The sequence below is a fragment of the Dromiciops gliroides genome, chromosome 4 (assembly GCF_019393635.1).
Source record: "Dromiciops gliroides isolate mDroGli1 chromosome 4, mDroGli1.pri, whole genome shotgun sequence".
Classification (NCBI taxonomy): domain Eukaryota; kingdom Metazoa; phylum Chordata; class Mammalia; order Microbiotheria; family Microbiotheriidae; genus Dromiciops; species Dromiciops gliroides.
In genome coordinates this window covers 212,318,673-212,342,531 of record NC_057864.1, presented here as the reverse complement: position 1 = coordinate 212,342,531, position 23,859 = coordinate 212,318,673, and the positions used below count along the sequence as shown (strand labels likewise).

General features: G+C 35.4%; 1 protein-coding gene across 1 annotated transcript in view; it reads right to left on the bottom strand.

Annotated features, from left to right (window-relative positions):
* SMURF2 (SMAD specific E3 ubiquitin protein ligase 2) overlaps positions 1-23,859 on the bottom strand; it is a 145,691-nt gene that overhangs the window by 34,932 nt on the left and 86,900 nt on the right. The window contains exons 5-9 of the mRNA XM_044005578.1: positions 16,704-16,769; positions 11,046-11,127; positions 9,795-9,878; positions 7,845-8,047; positions 5,341-5,425 (exon numbers count right to left, since the gene is read on the bottom strand). Coding sequence (XP_043861513.1) covers positions 5,341-5,425; positions 7,845-8,047; positions 9,795-9,878; positions 11,046-11,127; positions 16,704-16,769 — 520 coding nt within the window. The remainder of the gene's footprint in view (positions 1-5,340; positions 5,426-7,844; positions 8,048-9,794; positions 9,879-11,045; positions 11,128-16,703; positions 16,770-23,859) is intronic.

Genomic DNA, 23,859 nt, shown 5'->3' with positions numbered 1-23,859 from the left:
ATCTTATCTAAGTATCCCTATATAATTTATGTAAAATATCAAACTGATTAATAATACTTATTGAAGTAGAGTAGAGGTCCAAATGAATCATTTCTCACAGAAAAGAAAGACATATGTAACTACATAAAAATAAAATTAGATGGATCTGCAATTCATTGAATATCCACACTCAAACAGTAGTCAATAATGGAACAATGTCAGCTTAGAAAGAGGTCTTCAGTAGAAAATCCCAAGGATCTGTTGCTGCCCAGTCACATAACATTTATGTTATCAATAACTTATATAAAGGCATAGGTAGAATGTTCATCAAATTTGCAAAAAGCATAAAACTAGGAAGAATAGCTAACATACTGAATGATAGAGTCAGGATATAGAAAGATCCTAACAGGTTAAATAAAGCACTGGGCTGAATTTATTAAGATAAAATTAAATAAGGATAAATGTAAAGTCATATACTTGAGTAGAAAACTTAAGAAATATAGGATAGAAAGAGCATGATTACATAGTAGATTGGAAAAAAATCTAGAGGTTTCAGTGAGTCCAATAAATCACTCAAAAAAGTAATAAGATTTTATATGGTTCTAAAAGACGAATACAACTTTCAATGGGGGGTAGGGAGTGCAGGGGCAGGGGGGCGAGCGGGGGGGGGGGGGGGGAGAAGGTGATAGTCCTTCTGTAAACTACCTTGGTCAGATCACATCTAGGAGGGCAACCAGAATGGTCAACAGCCTTGAAATACATGTCATAAGAGAAATGGTTGAAGAAACTAGGGGTGTTTAGCATGGAGAAAAGACCAAAAGGTGGAAAGGGTTCTTAGGAAACACAGCTATGTTCATATACTCAAGTTATGTCTTTGGAAGCAAGATTGGACTTGTTCTTTTATTTCCCCCAGGGTAAAACGAGGTTCAAAGGGTAGAAATTGCTAAAATGCAAATTTTGCTTGATTATTTCACCAGAGGAAAAGTTCTAAAAATTAGAGCTGAACTCTAAGGTGGAATGAGCTGCCCTAGCATGTGGTGGTGTCCCTGTCATTGGAGGTCTTCAAGCAGAGACTGGATGGCCACTTTTGGGGTGCTTGAGTAGATGGCTACTGAAGTCCTTTTCAACTCTAAATTCTGTTTCTGTGATCTGTGATTGTTCATTCTTGTCATCTCATTGGTCCAAACCCTTTTATAGTCACACATCATTTACATGATAAGATATTTTATACATCAAGCACAAAGTTTGTTATATGCAGCAGCTTATAGCCAGCAGGCGTGTTTCCACTGTCTTTTGAGTAATACAGAATTTTGATTATTTCCCAAATAACATCACTGGAATAAATATTAGTATTAAAAGGATGGTGTTTTGCTTCAAGGAGATGCTTAGTAATCACTAAATGCAGTGAGCAATTTTGTAAATGAAACCATGCCCATGAAAGAAGCAAGTGGATCAGCTGATAGACCACTGGGCCTGGAGTCAGGAAGACCTCAGACACTTACTGAGTACTTCCAGGTAAGTGTCACTTGATCTTCTTGTCTCAATTTCCTCAAATGCAAAATGGAAAGAATAATGGCATGTGCCTCACAGGGTAATTATGAGGATCAAATGAGATAATGTTTGTAAAAGTGTTTAGCATAGTGCTGGGCTATATAAATGCAATTCAATTCAGAGCTTGATTCATTGTCTACCCTTAGTGACTGTCCAAAGTATATGTACTGACTGAGAAACCATTCATTCATTCTTTGGGGGGGAGGGGGGGAAGGGGGGCAATGAGGGTTAAGTGACTTGTCACAGCTAGTAATTGTCAAGTGTCTCAGGCCAGATTTGAACGCAGGTCCTCCTGAATCCAGGGTCAGTGCTTTATCCACTGTGCCACCTAGCTGCCCTGACCCCATTCATTCTTAAAATAAAATGAATTGAAAGCAACTTTTATTCATAAAGCATTAAGCTTTAAATAACAGCTTACACAATAGCATTTTATAGTTAGAAAGTGTTTTACATTAATGATTTCATTCAAGCCTTAAAAACAAATTCTGAAGTAGGAAGGGCAAATAACAGCATTCCCAATTTACAGATACAGAAATTCAGGTTTATAGTTCTTTATCACATTCATCAATTCTGGTAGTTCTGACATAAGATCACAGTTGGAAGGGACTTGCCCAAGGATACCAAGTAATAAGTAACACACCTAGGATTTGAACCCAGTCAGGTCTCTGATTTCAAATGCAGCATTCTTGCCAATCTACCAAGGAAAAAAGAACACACAGCTACCAATGATACTCTTGTCACAATCTTTATTGATTTTAATTTTTATAAAAAGCTTAAGTGATACTTTGGTCACCCTCTCCCTCCTAGATACTATCTCATCTCCGGGCTTTCACAACACTGCTTTCTCCTAATTCTCTTCCTACCCAATTGTTCTTTCTCAATGTCTGTTGCTGATTTGCCATCCAGATAATACTCTTGGACTGTGAGTGTTCCCCAAGGCTCTGTACTAGACCCTGTACTGTTCTCTCAATACACCTTTTTTCTTCGTGACCTCATCAACTCCCAAGAGTTTATTGTCTCTAGGAAGATGACTCATCCCACAGTTTTACCTGCTAGCTTCGATACTGCATCACCGATTGCCTATTAGACATTTCAAACTAGATGTCCTGGCAATATCTCAAATTTACCATGTTATGGAACTTTCTGGGCTCTTTTCTTCCTGATTCACTATCTTATTCCACACAGAAATACTCCAAGACTTATTTCTTCCTTAGAACTACCACACTGACTTCTATACTGCCCCTCTCAGCTGAATAACCACATCTTATTTTAGTGAGAAAACTGAGGTTATTCAAGAAAAGGTCCCTCTTCTCCCCTTTTCTTCATTTTAAAACCCTTTACATCAATCACCCTCCACTTCCTCTTCCTTTCTTCCAGTCTCTGACAATGAGGTGGCACTTCTTGCCAACTCCAACCTGTCAACATGTGCCTTTGATCTCATCTCCTATCTTCTCCAGCAAAAAGCAACCTCAATTATTTCCTCATTATCTCTAATCTTCACCCTCTCCTTCCTACCTTTCAAACATATCCAAGTGTCCCCAATACTTAAGCCCTATAATTACCTCAAGCTATCTTATCAAGCTACCTTAAATCTCTCCTTTTTCTCAATCAAAAACCTAGAATATACTATGAACACTTGTTGCTTCCATTTTCTCACCTTCCATCGACTCCTCAGTCTTTTATATGTGGCTTATTTAATCTGGCTTACTTTTCTGTCTCCTCCATTAAAATATAAGCTCCTTATTTATAGGTCTGAATGTTTTTCTAGCCTCTTTGGTATTTTCCTCATTTTTGGCTACCCTACATGTCAATCTCTTAACATTTTCTTAATTGGGATACCTCAACCATGAATGTCATCTCAGCACTTGGTCAAATCTACCTGGTCCCCTGCCATCTTTGTTCTTTTTAATATACTTTCTACCTTCCCCATAAACACATGGGAGACTATGATATTCTGGGTCTAAATGAAAGAGCACTACTGTTCTTGATAGTGAAAAACTTATAATATGTTTAATAATCTTTGTATAGGTTTTCTACTTTTTTTCTGTTTGTTGTTCACTTTCCATTTTCATACTTAGAGACCATGGGCATTCATTAACTTGCTAGATAAACAAGTTTATATTCTAAACTGGTGTTAATTTTAGCCAACATCTCTTTGCTTGGTGAATAACTCAAAAAATTTGTTGACTCGGGTACATTGGCGGGGAGGTCCTCTTATTGTATCCAACTAATTTATATTGGTTAATCTCTGTATAAAAATATTATAGGGGGGCGGCTAGGTGGCACAGTGGATAAAGCACTGGCCTTGGATTCAGGAGGACCTGAGTTCAAATACAGCCTCAGACACTTGACACTTACTAGCTGTGTGACCTTGGGCAAGTCACTTAACCCTCATTGCCCTACAAAAAAAAAATTATAATCAGGGGCAGCTAAGTGGTGCAGTGGATAAAGCACTGGCCCTGGATTCAGGAGGACCTGAGTTCAAATTTGACTTCAGACACTTGACACTTACTAGCTGTGTGACCCTGGGCAAGTCACTTAACCTGCATTGCCCCGCCCCCAAAAATATTATAATCAGGGTCAATATAATTTCTGTTGCTTATTTTTCATTTTTCATCATCAAATACTAGTTTACATAGCTACAGATTAAATTTTGTTTCAATTTTATGTCAGATCTTTTTCTTGTTCTTTTTTTTGTTTTTATTTATTTTAAACATTCAGGAGGAAGAAACAGAACTCTTTTGTCTTTCAGCATTTAAAGCATTAAGAAATCATCTCTAAATTTCTCTTCAAATTTAAAAACTCCAATATCACAAATTAGTGGGATTGTTGGTAGATTGAATATACACAAGATAGCTAAATCAAACAAAACTCCCACCCTAATAACAGGGCTTTTTCTTTCTCTAAAAATATAAATTATTTCACTCTGAGGACTTGACACAAATATGTAAGACCAAGAGCCATTCTGATTACAAGTGGCTAAATGATAGAAAAAATTCTCAAAAGAACTGCATGTAACCTATTAGCAAATCTTCAAAATATTTTCCCAAATCACAAGTAATAATACGAATGCAAATCAAAACAATTTCAAAAGTTTACCTTCCATCTAGAAAATTCACAAAGAAATTTTAAAAATCCTATATATATGTATATATAGACCTATATGTATATATATAGACATATATAGACCTCTATATATGTCTCTATCTATCTATATATGTATGTGTATATATATATACATATACACACACACACACACACACACATATACACATATATATGTATGAGGAAATATTCATAATAGTAATTATTGTTGCAGCCAAGAACTAGAAACAAAGTAAATATCCCTCAACTGAGGATTGGTTAAACAAATTTTTCTTTCATAAATGTAACAGAATATTACCACACAATAAGAAAAGAGTAATATAAAGCACTCTGAGAGGAATGGGAACTTATATGAACTGATGTTGAGAGAAATATTCCAAGACAAAAAAAAAACAGTAAACACAGCGACTACATAAAACATAGGAGGAGGAAAAAAACAAAGACAAAATGGAAAGTTGTGACTGATAGTTGGTATTGCTGAACTGCTGTTTTTTCTCTTTTTTTTTAATTCTATGTTATAAGGGATGCTTTGATGGGCAAGGTAGCATAATATATTCAGAATATAAAGTAATTCTGATGTAACAGTGATAAAAACAAAAAGTACCACTAAAATTTTTTTAACAAGTAAAAGACTATAGATTAAATAGCAACTTCAAGAGAGTCCTAAGTAAAATGGAATAACAAATATTTCAATTATTTTCTGACCTGGGTACTCTTGGATCATGCCATGTGCTCACACCAGTCTGAGTATGTAGAAAATAGACTTGACCTTGCTGTGTTGTTCTCTGCTCTACAAATCAAGAAATACCAATAATAAAACAAAAACCATAAGGCAGACATTAAAAACATATCTTTAGATACTAATAAGATATTAAACAAATACAAGAAGTTTTCAAATAATAAATGGTTTGTTACAAAAAGTGATTTGGAAGAAAACATTATTCTATATAAAAATGTTTTATAATGTGCTTAAATTCCCAAGTTAACCCTCAAAAAGCCTACAAAAGAAATAAATACAACACTTTTGCAATGAATTTTTATAAAATACTCTTAATTAAATATTGTTGATTGAAGAAGAAAACAAAAGAAAATTCCTAAAATTAACTAAAAAAGTACTTTTACTTAATTACTAGTGCTTTAAGATAAGAGATTGATTGGAAAAGTATTGGAGCACTGTTTCTAGAGATTTCTAGTATCAATGCTTTAAGTTTTTATTTTACTAAGCAATTCATTCATGTCTTTCCTTTTACTTGACAGAGGTATAGTAGTATCAATACTTGGGAATGATTAGGGTTGTTTTTGGCTCACATAATGCAGGGACAGGATAAAAGCAAAATTTTACAAGAATTAGAAGGAGAACCAAAAAAAGGGCTAAGAAACAATGTTTGCATATATGTGGGAAAGTCCCTTAGGGTGGAAGCAAAGAAAGGCAAAAAAAGAAGGCAAAATGGCCTGAGCACAATCCTTAAAGGAAAGCAAGGAAGCAAGACAGTAGATAGGGCAATTTCTTTTATTAACCGCCAGGTGGCAGACCTGACCTGGCACAACTTACTTGAAGTCTACGGAAGAGTATGGAAGGTACTGTCAAGTGGGTGAGAATAAAAAATGCCCACTTATACTAAAAGATACACGGAATAGATGTTTGTAGACCGGATCTTTATCACTTAAAAGGTATCTTTACTTAATGACTAGAAAACAAATTATATTTTTGAAGGAATTATGTTTGATCAATACACATGATTTGAAATTATTCCTAGATAAAAAAATAATAGCACAAGTAGTCCAAAATTAGAGATAAATAACCCATTTATGTTGGGGGTGGGAGGTGGGGAAGTGTTTTTGTAATTCTAACTATGAATGTCTGTGATATTCTAGAGTACTAGACTGAGAGGCAGGAAGATAAAGAAGATGTGGGTTCAAATTCAGATTAAGATACACACTGATTGTGTTATCCTTGTTAAATCACTTAAATGCTCATCTGTGAAATCAATGTACTTTAAGGATACCAAGATCCCTTTCAGCTCTAAAGCTATGATCCCATGAACCTGTTACACAAGTGCTTTCATCATCCCTAGAGTTGGCACTACCTTTGTCCTCATCATTACTTTGTATGGATTTCTGAACTGACATTTACTTACATACCCCGCCTCCTCCAGCCATCCCTGTTTCACTTTTGTCTGTATTTAAAGTACCAAAAAGTATAATGCATACAGCTGACTTTAGGGTCAGTAATGGATTATAATATAACAAAAATCAATACTGTCAAAGTTAATCCGGGGCAGCTAGGTGGCACAGTGGATAGAGCACTGGCCCTGGATTCAGGAGGACCTGAGTTCAAATCTGACCTCAGACACTTGACACTTACTAGCTGTATGACCCTGGGCAAGTCACTTAACCCCAATTGCCTCACCAAAAACAAAAAACAAAGTTAATCTGTCTTTTGCCAGACCAAAAAAATAGAGTATTTGTCTTACATTAATAATAATAGCTTAAACAATTATTTTTATAAAAGAAAGAATTGGATTATTGATAAACTGGCTTTTGCTTGAGGGTCTTCTAATCTTGTTAACAAACTCTTATAAAACGCTAAAATTTCAACACCAGGATTAACTTTAACAAGATACTGGATGACTATTAGCTAGTAAATATTTTAATTAGAGATGTCCCTAAGAAACTACTCCTAAAAATATATTTCAGAAAATTTTAAATATAAAAATAACTCAAATTGCTTCAATACTCATGACCATGATTTTCAATTATAGCATATACCAACAGCACTCCTCTATAATATTCTATGAAGTAAAAATCCTTATTAAAAACTGAAGAGAAAAGAGGAAAGGGAATATCTTCCAAAAGATGTTACATAAGTAACCTTATTTGTTTATTTCAACAGGTGGCTACAATCCAGCAATTTTTCCCCAGATGAAAAAGATGACAGACTATTTGTTATTACCAACTTAGAAAAAATATCAGAAAAAAGAAAATGTTCCTGTTTGAATGAAAATATTCTTTCAGGCCAACATAACTACACTAAAGATGCCATCTAGTCCTTTACCCATGTAAAACTTAAAATTAGGTGATATCACAATTATCTGAATTTTTAAGCAAAAATACTTCCACTCTGATTAATGGTCTTCTAAAAATTACTGAACTATACCTCCCTTTCTTCTTTCTGACCCTCCCAACCTTCACACTGCAAAAGTTCCTACCATAGCCTTCAGGTAGGTCAGGAGGAGTATGTAAGTGTGTCCTGCTCATGTAATTTCTGTGTCTTTGTGATCTGACTTTCCTCTCTGCCAGTCTAGGATCTGATGACTGTCCACATGTTGCTCCATTTGTTCCAGTAATTGGAGTGTTCTCATCCACAAAGCAGCTAAGAGGCCTGCCAGGACTGGAATATTCACATGCTGGCCTATTAAAAAATCATGAAAAAGAAAAGTCTTAGGTAGAAAAAAAAAAAAAAACTTCTACAAGAATCTTTAGCTAAGATTTTACCGTGGTAACAATTGGACAATATTTAGAAAATAAAAATGATTGATACCGATTATAATGATTTGTATTCTTTCTTAAAAAAAGATTAAATTTGAAACCTAAAGACAGCAAATGCATGTAAAAGAGGATGGATAGACAGCCAGCCAGCCAGCCAGATAGATATGGAACTGTATAGACAAATATCCCTATCTCTCCATCCAGGTACACACACACACACACACACACACACACACACACACACACACACACACACACACACACACAAAGTATAAGGCCAAAAACATTCACCAATAAAGAAGTGAGAAAAGGATATAAACAAACAGTGCTCAAATGAAAAATTTCAAACTACCAACAACCAAGTAAACGCATGCTCCAAATTACTAATAATTCAAGAAATAAAAATCAAAGCAACCCAGAATTTTCACTTCAAATCCAGAAAACTGGCAAAAAAGGCAAAAGAAGAGAGTTAGTCAAGGTTGGAGGATTTGAGGGAAGATAGTAGACACAATACTGTGGGTAGACATGAGTGTAAATAATTTGGAATTTTACTGACTAAAATATCCATACCCTTTGACTCAGAGACTACACTATGAAGCCCAGGAAGCCACTGATAAGAATAAAGTCCCTACATTCACCAAAATATTTACAATATTTTTTTTGTGGTAGCAAAGAACTGCAAACCAAGTAAAATGGTCATCATTTGAGGAATGGCTATACAAATTATGGTACATAAGTATAATGGAATATTACTGTGCTGTAATAAATGACAAATGTGATGAATACAGAGAAGCACAAAAAGATTTACATGACCTGATGTTGAGGAAATAGAGACAAGAGAACAACATAGCCAATAACAATAAAAATGGAAATGGAAAGAAAAACCATAAAACAAAAGTGAATGCTGCAAAACCATAATAAACAAGTATGTCTCCAAAGAAGAAACATAGGACACCTCTTCTCCTTTGCAAAGGTGGGAGAGCCACAAGTATGGTATAGTATACATATTTTCATACTTTTTCTGTGTATTAATCTGTTTTGCTGGGAGTTTTAAAATCTTCTTTTTAGTAGTTAGTGTTTTTCTTTTAAAAATATTATTTGTTATGTGAGATGGTTCTCTGCAGAGAATGCGGAAAGAATACTGGGGGAAATATTGATGATATAAAAAGTTACAATATATAAATATATATAGAGAAAGAGATATATATTATATGGGGGGGGCAGAGCAATGAGGGTTAAGTGACTTGCCCAGGGTCACACAGCTAGTAAGTGTCAAGTGCCTGAGGCCAGATTTGAACTCAGGTCCCCCTGAATCAAGGAATGGTGCTTTATCTACTGTGCCACCTAGCTGCCCCAAAAAATACATTTTTTAAAAAGGACAATAGTTCATGTTTATGATATTAAATAGAAGTCAGTAAACAAATAATTTTGATCTTCAAATACTATAGACTATTTTTTAAAATCACTGTCTTTTGCGTTTCATTCTGTTTTGCAACTTTCCTGATAATAATTTTCCTCAGTTATTATGTAATACTATTTTTTATGATAGATCCTCGTAGGAAAGGAAGTTTAATGAGTTGACATGGAAAATGTAAAAGCTTAATGATAAATGTCAAGGGGTGAAGAGGAAACAAGCCTTAGAGACTAATACATATTTCCAAAATAATTACCGAGTTGGCCGTTCCCACTGAGTAGTTCGTGTAATATGATTTAAATACTGTATCCTTCCAGAGGCAGTTCTCCGTTCCTCCCAGCTAAAATTCACAAAGTAAGAAATAAGACAATTAATATTTCCAAGAACTACTACAACATTTCCAGTACAGCAGCAAAGTCAGGAAGATATCCACTTTTAAGAATCTGAGTCTATCACTTCAATGCTTGGGATAGGAACAGATTTATGATTTCACTTAGATGAGGAAACTCCTGTAATTTATAGTATTATAGAGTTTCATGGTGCAGTGAAAGGTTAAATGATTTCCCTAAGGTCACAAAGTCAGTAAGTATCAAAGTAAGCATTTGAACGTGGGTCTTTATGACTAAAAATGGCTTTTTCTATTCCACTACTTCAATTCTTAATAGTAATAAAATAGTCAGCATTTTTGTCCTTGGTGTTTTCACCACTTATTAAACTTGTCACATGTCAACTCAGATGATCTCTGAGGTCTCTTTCAGTTTTAACATCCTGTAAGTCTATGAAGGTATGCCGATTGGCTATAGTTACAAGCATTCAGTAGAATGAGCTTACTATTCTCTCTCAAGGAAAACTGAGTATTTTAATCCTTAACTGACTTCTTGCAAAGGTACTAGAACCAAAATTTAAATAATGTTTAGCAGGTATGCTGATGAAAAAGTAATTCACATACAGAGAGAATGCCAGTGATAGTACATATATCAAAAGAATCCAAAAAACAATTACCGTACCCTAGATGTAAAATTAGAATTGTTATGTGACGATGATCTAATTTAGCAAGTTGATCAAAACATCAATTTAGCAAAATGGTAGCAAAACATGAAAGGAATATGTAAGTCTCTACATCATATAGCAAACTCCAGTTTTCACTACTTTCAAATTGAACATGTTTTCTTTGTATTACCTTATATAAATCTATTTTAAGTATATTTTTCCTTTAAATACCATATTTTTAAACGGCTGTTTGTCATATTCTTAAGTGAGACTTCACAGGGCCAAAATCCATTAAATGCAAACCTAAATGTATGCCCGATTATTGTCTATTTTACATTTTAGTAATGTTCCAAACATTGGGATGGCCACAGAAAAAGGAAACCCATGAGCTGAAACTGATTAAGATAACTTGTTGAAAATCATCCATGATTTAAATTTCATTCTTTTAGAGACAAAATTAACTTAACATACATGTTATACTAGATTCTTCTTAGTGCTTTCAAAAATGTGAGCTTACCCATCTGGCAAATCATTATCAAATAAACGACTGCAGTCCACTTGGCCTCCCGTGCCTATTCGGTCTCTGGATTGGAGGCTTACTATTAAAATAGCAGATGACAATTGTTAACAGGTTGACAAAACCAGAGTATAATTGTACTTGAAAAGGAATAACAGGGGCAGTTAGGTAGAGCAGTGGATAAAGCACCGGCCCTGGATTCAGGAGGACCTGAGTTCAAATCCGGCCTCAGACACTTGACACTTACTAGCTGTGTAACACTGGGTAAGTCACTTAACCCTAATTGCCTCACCAAAAAAAAAAAAAAAAAAAAGAGGAAAAGACATAATTAAAATAGACACATTAAGAGACACAGAGAAGGCCAACTCTCATACGTGTGATCTAGCAAAAATCCTAAAGAGTACCAGAATGAATAATAATCAATGATAATTTTTTTTTTTAAAAACCCTATACTAGTGTCTCCATACAGCCAAGGACTGTACAAAAAAAGACAGCAAGTAGGTTCTGAGTGCTGGGAAATGGATCTTGCCACAAAATCCAGAGCCAGTACACTAAACAAGCCCATAGCCTGCAGGTGTTGGTTGATCAAAGGCATGTAAAATCTACAGAATTCTATATCCAGGGGTACAAAGACTGAAGTGCTCCCATTAGGAATCTATAGGAGGCGATAAGACTCTGTACTCTCACCAAAAAGACCCCAAGGGCACTGAAAATTTGCAACACTGACCAGAGATACTCCAAAAACCCCAGAGGGCCTCAGGATTAGAGTTAGTGGGTATTTTAAACACAGATAACCCAGGGAATCTGAAACCTCTGGGATTATACAGACACCAAGGGAAGTAGAAGTCAGAATCAAGAATGTAGGAAATTGAGGTAAGGCCCAAATAAATTCAACCCTACTTCAGTAAGGAGGGTGGGAGTGCCTCATGTGGGCAAAAAGTCCCAAATCAGGAACTGAGAATAGAGATATGAGGCAAGAGAATATACCAAATTGTTTAGAGAAATAATATACTGGGGAGAGGAAGAAACATGGAATAGTGATATGAAATACAAAAAATATAAATTAAAAATTATTTTAAAAAGAAAGAATAGGGGCAGCTAGATGGTGCAGTAGATAGAGCACCAGCCCTGGATTCAGGAGGACCTGAGTTCAAATCTGGCCTCAGACACTTGACACTTACTAGCTGTGTGACCCTGGGCAAGTCACTTAACCCCAATTGCCCAGGGGAAAAAAAAAAAAAGAATATAGCTACCTCTAACAACTGACCTAGAAAATAAGTCAAGGAGAAATCATTTAAGAATCAACAGACTCCCTGAAAACCATGAACAACCAAAGACTGGATACCATATTTCAAGAAATCACAAGTTAAAAGTGCCCAGATACAAAATAACAGCAATAATGTAAGATGATCTGCTAGGAGGCTAAAGAACAAGAAGCTGAAAGATTAGACTTAATTAAGGTCTTTGCAAAAACAGAAGCACAGAGGATATATAGAATTGACTTTACAGGCTCTAAGTAGTCGTTCTGCAGCTTCCTGAAGAAAGTACTTAAATTATATTTTTATTTTAAAAAAAAAAAAAAGATGATGTGCTAGGAAGCACGTGGTTATTTTCAGCAATGCAATGATCCAATATAACTCTGAAGGATTTATGAAAATTGCAATCCATTTACAGAGAAAGAACTGATGGTATCTGAAAACAGACTGAAGCATATTTTTTGGACAGTTCCTGAATCTGAAGTTTTGTTTTTATCTGTTTTCTCTCACAATCTAGCTAATTTTTTTATGACTACTCACGTATAACTTATATTGAACTGCTTGAGTTCTTAGGGGTGAGGGGTGGGAAGGGAGGAGGAAGAGAAGTTGGAACACAAAGTTTTTTAAAATTGATGTCAAAATTTGTTTTTACATATAATTTGGAAAATAAAATTCTAAATAGAGAAAAAAATATATTCCTATTCCTCCCTTTATTCCTTGGGGGGGGGGGGTGCAGATTTTTGTAATGTTCTTTTTGAAGCACAGTTTTTCCCCCTGAATAAAATACAGCTTCTATGTTTATTTTCCTATTATTTAAAAAAAAAAAGTGCCCAGATCTATGAGAACTAAAGAGCAAAGTCAAATTAGAAAAACTCCACTGGTCACCTCTTGAAATAAAATATTCCAGAATAAAAATTCCAAAGAATGTCTTGGCCAAATTCCAGGGCTTCCAAGTCAAAGAAAAAAAATACTTCAAGCAACCAGATACAAGTTATAAGTACCTTCTGGTTTCATTTTTAGATTTATAAATGTCAAGATTGATTTAATTCAGTTCTTCTCAATACATATTTATTGATCACTGAATCAATACATTTAGAGTACCATTTATAAATGACTTGAAAACTACCATCCTTAGCACCCAATGCCCCCTTTCCTGGTATTCTGTAGAAGCAGAAAGAGGCCACAAGACTGAAAGGTATTTTGTATTTTTCTTATAAGCCTCTCCATTATTTAGCTAAGTTGGTCCTCAGAAAATAGGTGCCATCTTTTTGCCAGCACCATACTCAAAACCTTTCCAAGATGGAAGAACCTGCCAGAGCTTTTGCTCCACCTGAATATTGTTTAAGAATCCAGGGTCACTTCCACATCACCTTGAGACATTCTAAAAGGACTTTGTGGAGGGGCTATTCAGTAACTATCTTCCTTTTAATAATAAATTAAGAATTTTGTCCAGAACTGAATTCAAGCTCACTAATCTAAAGTCTATAGAATCTATTCTCTTCATCTCTGGAAAATCAGGATATTTGCCCTTCTCCAATCTTGCAGTAACTCTCCTATTACCATGATATTTTAAAGATCACCAACAATGGTGGATCAGCAATCATAGCTACTAATTCTTTCAGTAGTCAAGAATATACTCTATCAGGAGTTGGTAACTAATTCATCAAGGGCAACTAATTACAAGGTATTCTCTGGCTATCTCCCTGCTTTTGTTCTTTCCTTCCTATTTCACCCTCTTTGACAAATAAAGCAGAAGTAAAATAAAAGCTGAGCAGCTTTGCCTTCTTTCCATAATCTAATATCATCCTCCATTCACCTTTAGTAGTGGTTTTCCAAACCCTGTCCCTGGTTCTCCTTTTTTCTCAATATAATTTTAAAAATAAGAATTCTTTTTGATATTATTAGCTTTCCTTTTTAGCCTCAGATGAACATTAGCAACCCTGACCTTATTTGTGACTACTTTCATATTAGTCCTCAATTATCTGCCTTTTTCTTATTTTCTGGATATATCTTTGAAAACTAAGTTAAACTGGTTTGTGAGTTCACCAAAACAATTTCTTGGTAGAATTCTACTTTTGTAACCTATCAGAATTCCCTTTTTATCTTTAGAATATCATTCTTGAGAGCTTCTTGGCCATCCTGTGTTAACTTCTCTGGTAGAATTTTAATCCATGCGATTCTACCTAGTCTTTCTCTGAACACTTTAAAATCTGCCCTTTCTCAATACAGACATGTCAGACTATACTTACATTTCCTCTCCTTCTTTATCATAAATTCTAAAATGAAGTTGTATTTCAGGCCTCCATACCAGACTTATCTGTTTGCCAGAATCCTTATATGAAGCATATCCCAATGAAAATCTCACTTCTTTTTCTGCCTCTATCAATCTCCATTTAATTGTTCTTCAACATGTTTTGCCCCTATGCATATTTATCTTACTCCAGCCCCCGCTGCTCTGGCCTTTGCCTACCCCAGCTTTTTTGAATATTCTTTGTCCTTCCAGAACCATATTCCAGTCATGAGCCTCATTCTACCAAGTTTCAGTCATTTATGGGATAAAAGTTTCTTCTTTGGGTTGGGATCTGGGCCTGTAGTTCATCTTACTAGATGGGTTATAATACATAGATCATCCTTGGATAGTACCCACACCAAAATGTGACTACAATGTTTTGTTTTTTTTTTTCTTGAACCAAGCTATGAATCCGTATAATAAATTAAGACTGTCTTATAATAAGGTTCATTAACTAAAACTTTTTGGCTAATTAAAATTCTTCAGCCAACACATATCTACAAGAAACAGTGACAATGTTCATTACAATGATGTTCCAATAAACTTTCCTTTAAAGTAAGCATAAGGAAAAAAAGCAACCAGGAGAACAATATACACAATAACCATTTAAAAACAACATTAAAAGGAATATAGATTAAATGCAACATTGGTCCAAAAATATAGATAATGGAAACACTCTACCCTTACCTCAGGAGAGAGATAGGAAATATGAGTATAGAATATTGCACATACATACAGCTGCAACATATAGTTGCTATTTCAGCCTGTTTTGCTTATCTATGTCTCTTTGGCATAAAGGAGGGTTCTATACAGAAGAATGGATAGAGGAAATTACCATAGTATAAAAACCAAAAGCATCAATAAAACATGAAGCTTTTTTTGTGTTTCTTTTTAAGTACACTCAAAGTCTCATGGTTTTGAGACTTGCTAGAGCATACTAATTTTTTAATTTAAAAATAATTATATATCAAATTTCAAAGAGTCAATTCACAAAGATGCTCATTTAGACATAAAATAGAAAAAGACATTCCTCTTCTCTATTCCCTTTAAGAATTAACCTACTTTTTAAATCTACTGTAATTCAATACCAAGTGGCTTATATATAACAATTTCCACTCTATTTTCTTTTACTAGGAAGAAGAATGAAAATGTAGATGAGTGGTTGTGGAAAGAAGCCACTTCTTTGATCCATACCACTATGACCTTAATCATAATCAAGTTCTGCATTTTAATATTTCTAGCTGGCATGGACTGTCTAAAAACAAAAACAAAAAAGAAATAGTATACAATGTCGAGTTAAATAGTTAAAGTGGTTTTCTACTGCAGAGCTAAGACTAATTTAAGAATTAAAATCTTCAGGAAAATAATATCAATGTGATTCACAGCGCCATGCTTATTATAAGTCTTTATTACCATACTGTGATTATTTCAGCATTTTCCTACTTCCTAAAAACTGACAAATGTACGGAAGATAGTTGTTTATACAAATTTCTTACAGCAAGTATTTAATATTTTTGAAGAGTCAATAGTTTTTCACTTAACTAGGTATTTATTAGTTATTTATAGGTTGCAAATATTTTTGAAGTAATAACAATTTTTGTTTATAGTTTTGGGTTCTAATTTTTATCCCTTGTTCCCTTCCTCTGCTCCCTACTCCCTGAGACAGTAAGCAATCAGATACAGGTTATACATGTATGATTATGTAAAACATTACCACATTAGTCAGTAAATATTATTCATAACTAAATGGCACTTAGTTATTTTTGGGTTTGGATTGCCAAAATTCTTAAAAGATAGAATACCAATACCCTTAAGAAGACAAATTCAAAGTTGACAAAACTTTATACAATCAGCCATTTGATACTGATGATTTCAGCCAATCTGGTTTTTTTTTCTTCTCTCTCTCTCTCTCTCTCTCTTTTTGGCGGGCCAATGAGGGTTAAGTGACTTGCTCAGGTTCACTCAGCTAGTAAGTGTCAAGTGTCTGAGGCCAAATTTGAACCCAGGTCCTCCTGAATCCAGGGCTGGTGCTTTATCCACTGTGTCATCTAGCTGCCCCCCAGTCAATCTGTTTTCAAAAAAAAACATGCAAATATAAAATTCAACACTTACCTACTATCTGTCCTCTAACAGTTTCATTGTCATTTGGCCCAAGCTTGCATAGATCCAACCTCTGATCTATTTTAAATAAACAAACAAAAAACCCAATTAAATAAGCAATTTTAAATTGCTAAAAATCAAGATAAGTAAAGTGAGTTGCTAAAATGCTTGGAAAGTAACCAACTATTTAAAGAAGGAATTCATCATGCTGTTATGGAGTTCCGATAATAAATAAGTCTACTAAGCTACTACTCTCTCTTCATGATTAAGAAAGGCAAAACATTTTACAATATCATAAAATGACATGGTACATATAGATGGCTTAATAGATGTGGATAATGCAGTATACCACCTCTGATGGAGTCCCCAATTCTGACAAAATAACAACATAGAGAATAGATCACCAGAGAGAGAGAAGAGATCAGAAAATGCAAAGCTGCATATCTGAATTTTGGCCATATCTATACATTTGAGGTTATCAATGAAGTATACATAAAGCTCAGCAAATAATATTTACACAAAACCATCTGCAACCACATACACTTCAGAAGGCTAATCAATAACAACACATAAGAGCAAAAGCTTGTCATCACCTAGCATGAAATAGAAAGAACAATATACAAAATCCCTGTTCAGGACTACATAAAAAATGCAAAACTCCACAGAAGAATAAGGGATAACTGAAGCCAGTCCATCTTTGGAAATTACATTGTAATAGGGGCAACTATGTAGCACAGTGGATACAGCACCAGCCCTGGAGTCAGGAGTACCTGGAGTCAAGAAAAGGACCTGAGTTCAAATCTGGTCTTTAGACACTAGACATTTACTAGACATCTACTAGTTATTTAACCCTGATTGCTTCGCAAAAATAAACAAAGGTACAAAAAAAATGAAATTACATTGGAATATAGCAAAGTTCAATCCATCTATCAACAAAGTATTAAGTACCTATATACTGTTGTTCTAGGTGCTAGGAATACAAGAAATAAGAAATAATCCTTATTCATTAGCAGCTCAAATTTTAAAGGGGGATACAAATATATAAATATATATACATATATATATGGAGAGAGAGAGAGAGAATATAGATAAACACAAAGTTATTGTCTTTTTTTAAGTAGCATGATAGGGCACAAACGATTGAGGAAATCCAGAAGGGCTTCATATACACAGTGCTGCTCAAGACACATCTTAAAGAATGAGAGGGGTTCAGTGCGGCAAAATTAAAGAGGAAATGCATCTGACAGCCAAAAATGAAAAAACAATGAAATGAGATGGAGCAGGGTGTATGAGGAACAAAGAGAAGGCTAGTTTGGCTGATCTCAGAGTCAGACAGAGGAAGTAATATATGGTAAAGTTAGAAATATATAAACATTTTTACGTATAATTTTGAGTTCCAAATTTTATCCCTCCTTCTCTCCATTCCCTCCCCATTCCCTGAGACAGTAAGCAATCAGATGTGGGCTATGCATGTAAAATTATGTAAAACTTTGCCATGTTAGTCATTTTGTATAAGAAAACTTGACACTTCTGGGGGCAGAGCCAAGATGGTGGATTTGGGCTCTGAGTCTCCTGGGTCCAAGGCTGGTGCTTTGTCCACTGTGCCACCTAGCTAACCCATGATGAAGCCTTTGAAATAGGATTGAAGGGAAGGAGGAATAGACTGGGGGAGGGTGAAGGGGAAAGGTGGACTGAGGAGAGGTAACTCACATAAGGGAAACAAGAAAAAAAGCTTATAGAGGGGAGAGGAAGAGGGGGAAGGAATAAGGCAGTGAGTGAAACTTACTATCATCAGAACTGACTCAAAGAGGGAATAACATACATACTCAAGTGTGTATAGTAATATATTTTTGCCCTGAGGGAAAGTGGGAGGGGAAGGAGATGGGGGGGGGGCTATGAAGAAGAGGGGAAGGAGGGAAGGACAGATTGGGGGAGGGAGCTGTAAAAAGCAGAACACTTTCGAGGAAGGTGAAAATGTTCTGCATAACTGCACATGTATGACTTATATTGAACTGCTTGATTTCATAGGGAGGGTTGGTGAGGGAGAAAAGAAGAAAAATTCAGAACACAGAAATAGCTCAAAGACCTTAACCTCATCAGAGTGGGCTCAAGGAGGGAATAACACACACACCCAATTGGGAGGAGTAATCTATTTAACCCTACAGGAAAAGTAAGAGGGGAAGAGGATAAGGAGGGAAGGGTGAAAGACAGGAGGGCAGAGCTGGGGAGGGGGCCATCAGAAGCAAAACACTTTTGAGGGAGAATAGGGTAAAAGAAGATAGAATATAGAATAAATACTGCAGGAAGGGAATAAGGTGGAAGGAAATAGTTATGATGATTGACTATAATGGCAAAAGGTATGGTACCTACTTTTCTGGGCTATTGTGAAGAAAATTCTTTGTCAAGTTTAGGGTACTACATAAAAGTTATGATGAACAGGATGCTATCAGAAAAACCTGGAAAGACGTACATGAACTGAAGCAGAATGAAATGTACTATATACAAAATAACAGCAATCGTATAAGATAATCTGCTGGGAAGCACGTGGTTATTTTCAGCAAGTTATATTATCCAATATAACTCTGAAGGACTTATGAAAATTTCAATCCATCTATGGAGAAAGAACATGATGGTATCTGAAAAAAGATTGAAACACATTTTTTTTTTACAATTCCTTAATCTGAGGTTTTGTTTTTATCTGTTTTCTCTCACAACCTAGCTAATGTGGAGATGTTTTCCATGACTACTTATGTATAACTTATATTGAATTGCTTGAGTTCTTGGCGGGGGGGAAGGGAGGGAGGAAGAGAAGTTGGAACACAAAGTTTTAAAAAATTGATGTCAAAATGAGTTTTTACATGTAATTTGGAAAATAAAATTCTAAACAGAAAAAAAATCCAATGATGAAAAATATTCCATTCCATTTCATTTCCCTCTTTTCTACATTACTGTATCCCTTTTACATCCTTTTCTTTCTTTCTGCTCTTAAAACCATCAGAACAATAAATTTATGGCCATTAAAAAAACTTCAATAAAAGAAAAAATGAAAGAAAGTGAAAAATAGCATGCTTCAGTCTGTGTTCAATCAATATCAGTTCTTTCTTTGGAGGTGGATAGTGTGCTTCATCATTAGTCCTTTGGGATTGTCTTGGATCATTGTATTGCTGAGAATAGCTAAATCTTTCACACTTCTTCATCAAACAATATTCCTGTCCCTGTGCACAATGTTCTCTTGATTCTGCTCACTTCACTATACTTTTCTGAAAACATACTGCTTGTCATTTCTTATAGCACAATAATTTTCCATCCCCATCATATGCCAATGCTTGTTTAGCCATTCCCCAGTTGATGGACATTCCTTTGACCATAAAAAAGAGCTGCTATAAATATTTTTGTGCAAATTGGTCTTTTTCTCTTTTGGGGGATGTCTTTGGGATATCAACCTAGCAGTGGTAGTGATGGAACAAAAGGTATGCAGAGTTCTATAGCCCTTTGGGCAGAGTTCCAAATTGCTCTCCAGAATGGTTGGATCTTTTCACAACTCCACCAACAGTGGATTAGCATTCCAGCTTTCCCACATCCGATCCAACATCCAATATTTTCCTTTTTGTTATATTTGCCACTCTGATAGGTGTGAAGTGATACCTCAGAGTTGTTTTAATTTGCATTTCTCTGATCAATAGTAATCTAAAGCATTTTTTCATATGATTACAGATGGCTTTGATTTCTTTTCTTTTTTTTTTTTTTTAGTGAGGCAATTGGGGTTAAGTGACTTGCCCAGGGTCACACAGCTAGTAAGTGTTAAGTGTCTGAGGCTGGATTTGAACTCAGGTACTCCCGACTCCAAGGCCAGTGTTCTATCCTGGCTTTGATTTCTTAGTCTGAAAACTGCCTGTTCATATCCTTTGACCATTTATCAATCAGGAAATGACTTGTATTTTAATAAATTTGATTTAGTTCTCTATATATTTGAGAAATGAGGCCTTTATCAGACATACTTGTTTCAAAAATTCTTTCCCAGTTTTCTGCTTCCCTTATAATCTTAGTTACATTAGTTTTGTTTGTGCAAAAACTTTTTAACTTTACATAACTAAAATTATCTACTTTACATTTTGTTTTGCTCTCTATATCTTCTTTGGTCCTAAATTCTTCTTCTGTCCATAAATCTGACAGATAAATTATTCCATGCTCTCTTAATTTGCTTAAGGTATCACCCTTTGTGTAAATCATGTACTCATTTTGACTTTATTTTAGTATATGGTGTGAGATGTTGATCCATACCTAGTTTCTGACATAGTATTTTCCAGTTTTCCCAGCAGTTTTTGTCAAATAATGACTTTTTGTCCCAAAAGCTTGGATCTTTGATTTATCATATACTAGATTACTAAAGTCATTTACTATTGCATTCCACTGATCTACCTCTCTATTTCTTAGCCAGTACCAGATTGTTTTGATAATTATCACTTTATAATACATTCTGAGATCTGTTACTGCTAGACCTTTTTTTTTTTTTCATTGATTTGGGGACAGGTTTTGAAGGAATTTAAAAGATCAAAAGAGGAGCTTATATTTTATTCTAGAGGGAAGAAGAAAATATTCAAGATAACTGAGTAGTGGAATGACAGATCTGCACCTAAAATCACTTTTACAGCTGTATAAACAATGGCCAGAAGGTAAAGACTTAAGACAGTAGCCCAATTAGGAGGATGTTTCAATATTACAAGTGATGATTAGAAACTGAACTAAAAAGGTAGTTATGTGAGTAGAAAGAAGGGGTTACACTTAAGAGATGTTGTAAAGGTTTAAAAAAAAAAAGGAAGACTTGGCAACTGAATGTATATGTGGGGTTAGTGAGAGTGAGGAGTTGATAAGACTGAATTTACAAATCTGGGGGGGGGGGGCGCAGCTAGGTGGCACAGTGGATAAAGCACCAGTCCTGGATTCAGGAGGACCCGAGCTCAAATCCGGCCTCAGACACTTGACACTTACTAGCTGTGTGACCCTGGGCAAGTCACTTAACCCTCATTGCCCTGTCCCACAAAAAAACAAAATCTAGGAGACAGAAATAATGTTGGTGCCTTTGATACAGGCGCAGAAAATAATCGGTTTTTTTTTTAACAAGTTGGGTTTGAGATGTCTGTAGGACCTTCAATTTGAAATGTCTAATAGACTGCTGGTGACTCAAGACTAAAGCTCAAGGGCAAAAAGAGAGCTGGATATATGGGTCTGAGTCATCTTCAAGGAGCAGATAATTATAAACCTCTGGTTACCCTGAGGTCGCCAAGAGAACAGTGAGAAGAGAAGCTTGTATAGCGCCTTAGAAAACACCTAAAGTTAGGGGACATGATATGGGTACCAAGTTAGCAAAGAAGAAAGAGAAAGAATGGTCAGACATATAGAAGGAAAATGAAGAGAAAGGAGTTCACAAAATCCCAGAAAGATCTAAGAAGAAAAGGTAGTCAATAGTGTCTAACATAGCATGTAAGTCAAGAAGGATGAAAATTGAGAAAAGATGATAGCCAACACACAGAACCTCCCCCATTCTCCCTCAACTAATAAACTGGACCACACATGTCCAACTAGAAGGCTGGAAAAATGTAGTAGTATAAGCAAATCGCACCACTATTCATACAAAAACAATTGCCAATTCTGATTTCAGTGTATCCTGGTTATATCAGGACAGATGTTTGTGGAAGAAAGATACTAAATAATCAGAAGAGTAAGCTGGGAATTCCCAGCTAAGGTTACAAGGCAACTTTAGGACTCAAGACTGAATTTCCCTATTGAGGATATAGGATATGACAATTGGTACTTTTTAGATCCACTTATATCTGAGTCAAGATGAGAGATTTAAATCTCAGTGACTGGAGTGATTTTGATTGGCTTCTGCTTTGTGGATTAAAGATGAACTGGCTGGCTATTGAGTAGTCGTCCTTTTGTGCTGGGTCTATAAAAAGGGGGTCAATTATACAATTAAGACTCCTTTTCCCTTTTTGGATAGATTCAGAGAGTATCAGGCACAAGTGAAATACCAGAAAACACATGAGTAAACTTTGGTAACTCAAAGGAAGTCTGTCCATTCACATCCCACCTCAGGGACCAACTGATCACAACACCCCCAGCTCCAGAAAAGGTGGCCTCATATTTAAGAGATGATAGCAACCAGGGCATTGGTGGTATGCTGAGAGTTCTCAGACAATGAATGCCTAGACATAGTCCTAGAGATGCAGCAGCAAAGGTGTAATGCAAGCCGATATACTTCCTTTTTTTTTTTTTTTTGGTGAGGCAATTGGGGTTAAGGGACTTGCCCAGGGTCACACAGCTAGTAAGTGTCAAGTGTCTGAGGCCGGATTTGAACTCAGGTCCTCCTGAATCCAAGGCCAGCACTCTATCCACTGTGCCACCTAGCTGCCCCAAGCCCATATACTTTCAACCAAGAATAGGGAACCACATAGCCATGTGGTGGAAATTTCTGAAAAAAAGAAAGTTCCTATAGCATGAGCTACAAAACTGCCTCTAAAGCAAGAGGTTCTTTTCCAGGAGAAGTACAAATCCTTAGAAAAGTACAAATCCAGAGTTGAAGGCTTATATTACATCTTTAAGTTTTTAAAACATATACAGAAAATGTATACAGAAAAACAAACATAAAATATGTACAAAGATATTCCTGGAAAGAGGCACTACAATCTGGAGAATTAGAATTGGCTCTCTGTGACAAGTGGCATGTGAACTGAGTATTGAAGGAAGGTAGGTTAGGATTAGAAGTTTATTCCAGGGATGGAGAAGAGAAGAAATATAGTATTGGCTGAACATTGAGTTCATAAAGGCCAGTGATATACAGAAAGCACAGAAAAGAAGGCTTTAGCCAGATTACAAAGAGTACCAAAAGTCAAATAGAGAAATTTGTATTTTATCCTACAGTCAAGAATTCGTCATAGGAGTTTACTGAGAAGGTGAATGATATGATTAGTTTTAGGAATATCACTTTGCTAGCTGTATGGAAGATGAACTGGAAGGGGAACAGATATAAGGAAAGGAGACTAATTAATAAAGGCTATGCAATACCACACATGAGAGTTAGGGTAGTGGCTATATGAGTGAAGATAAGGGTACAGACTCAAAGGATCTTGATATGATAGAATCAGTGAGGCTTTGAAATTTATTGGGC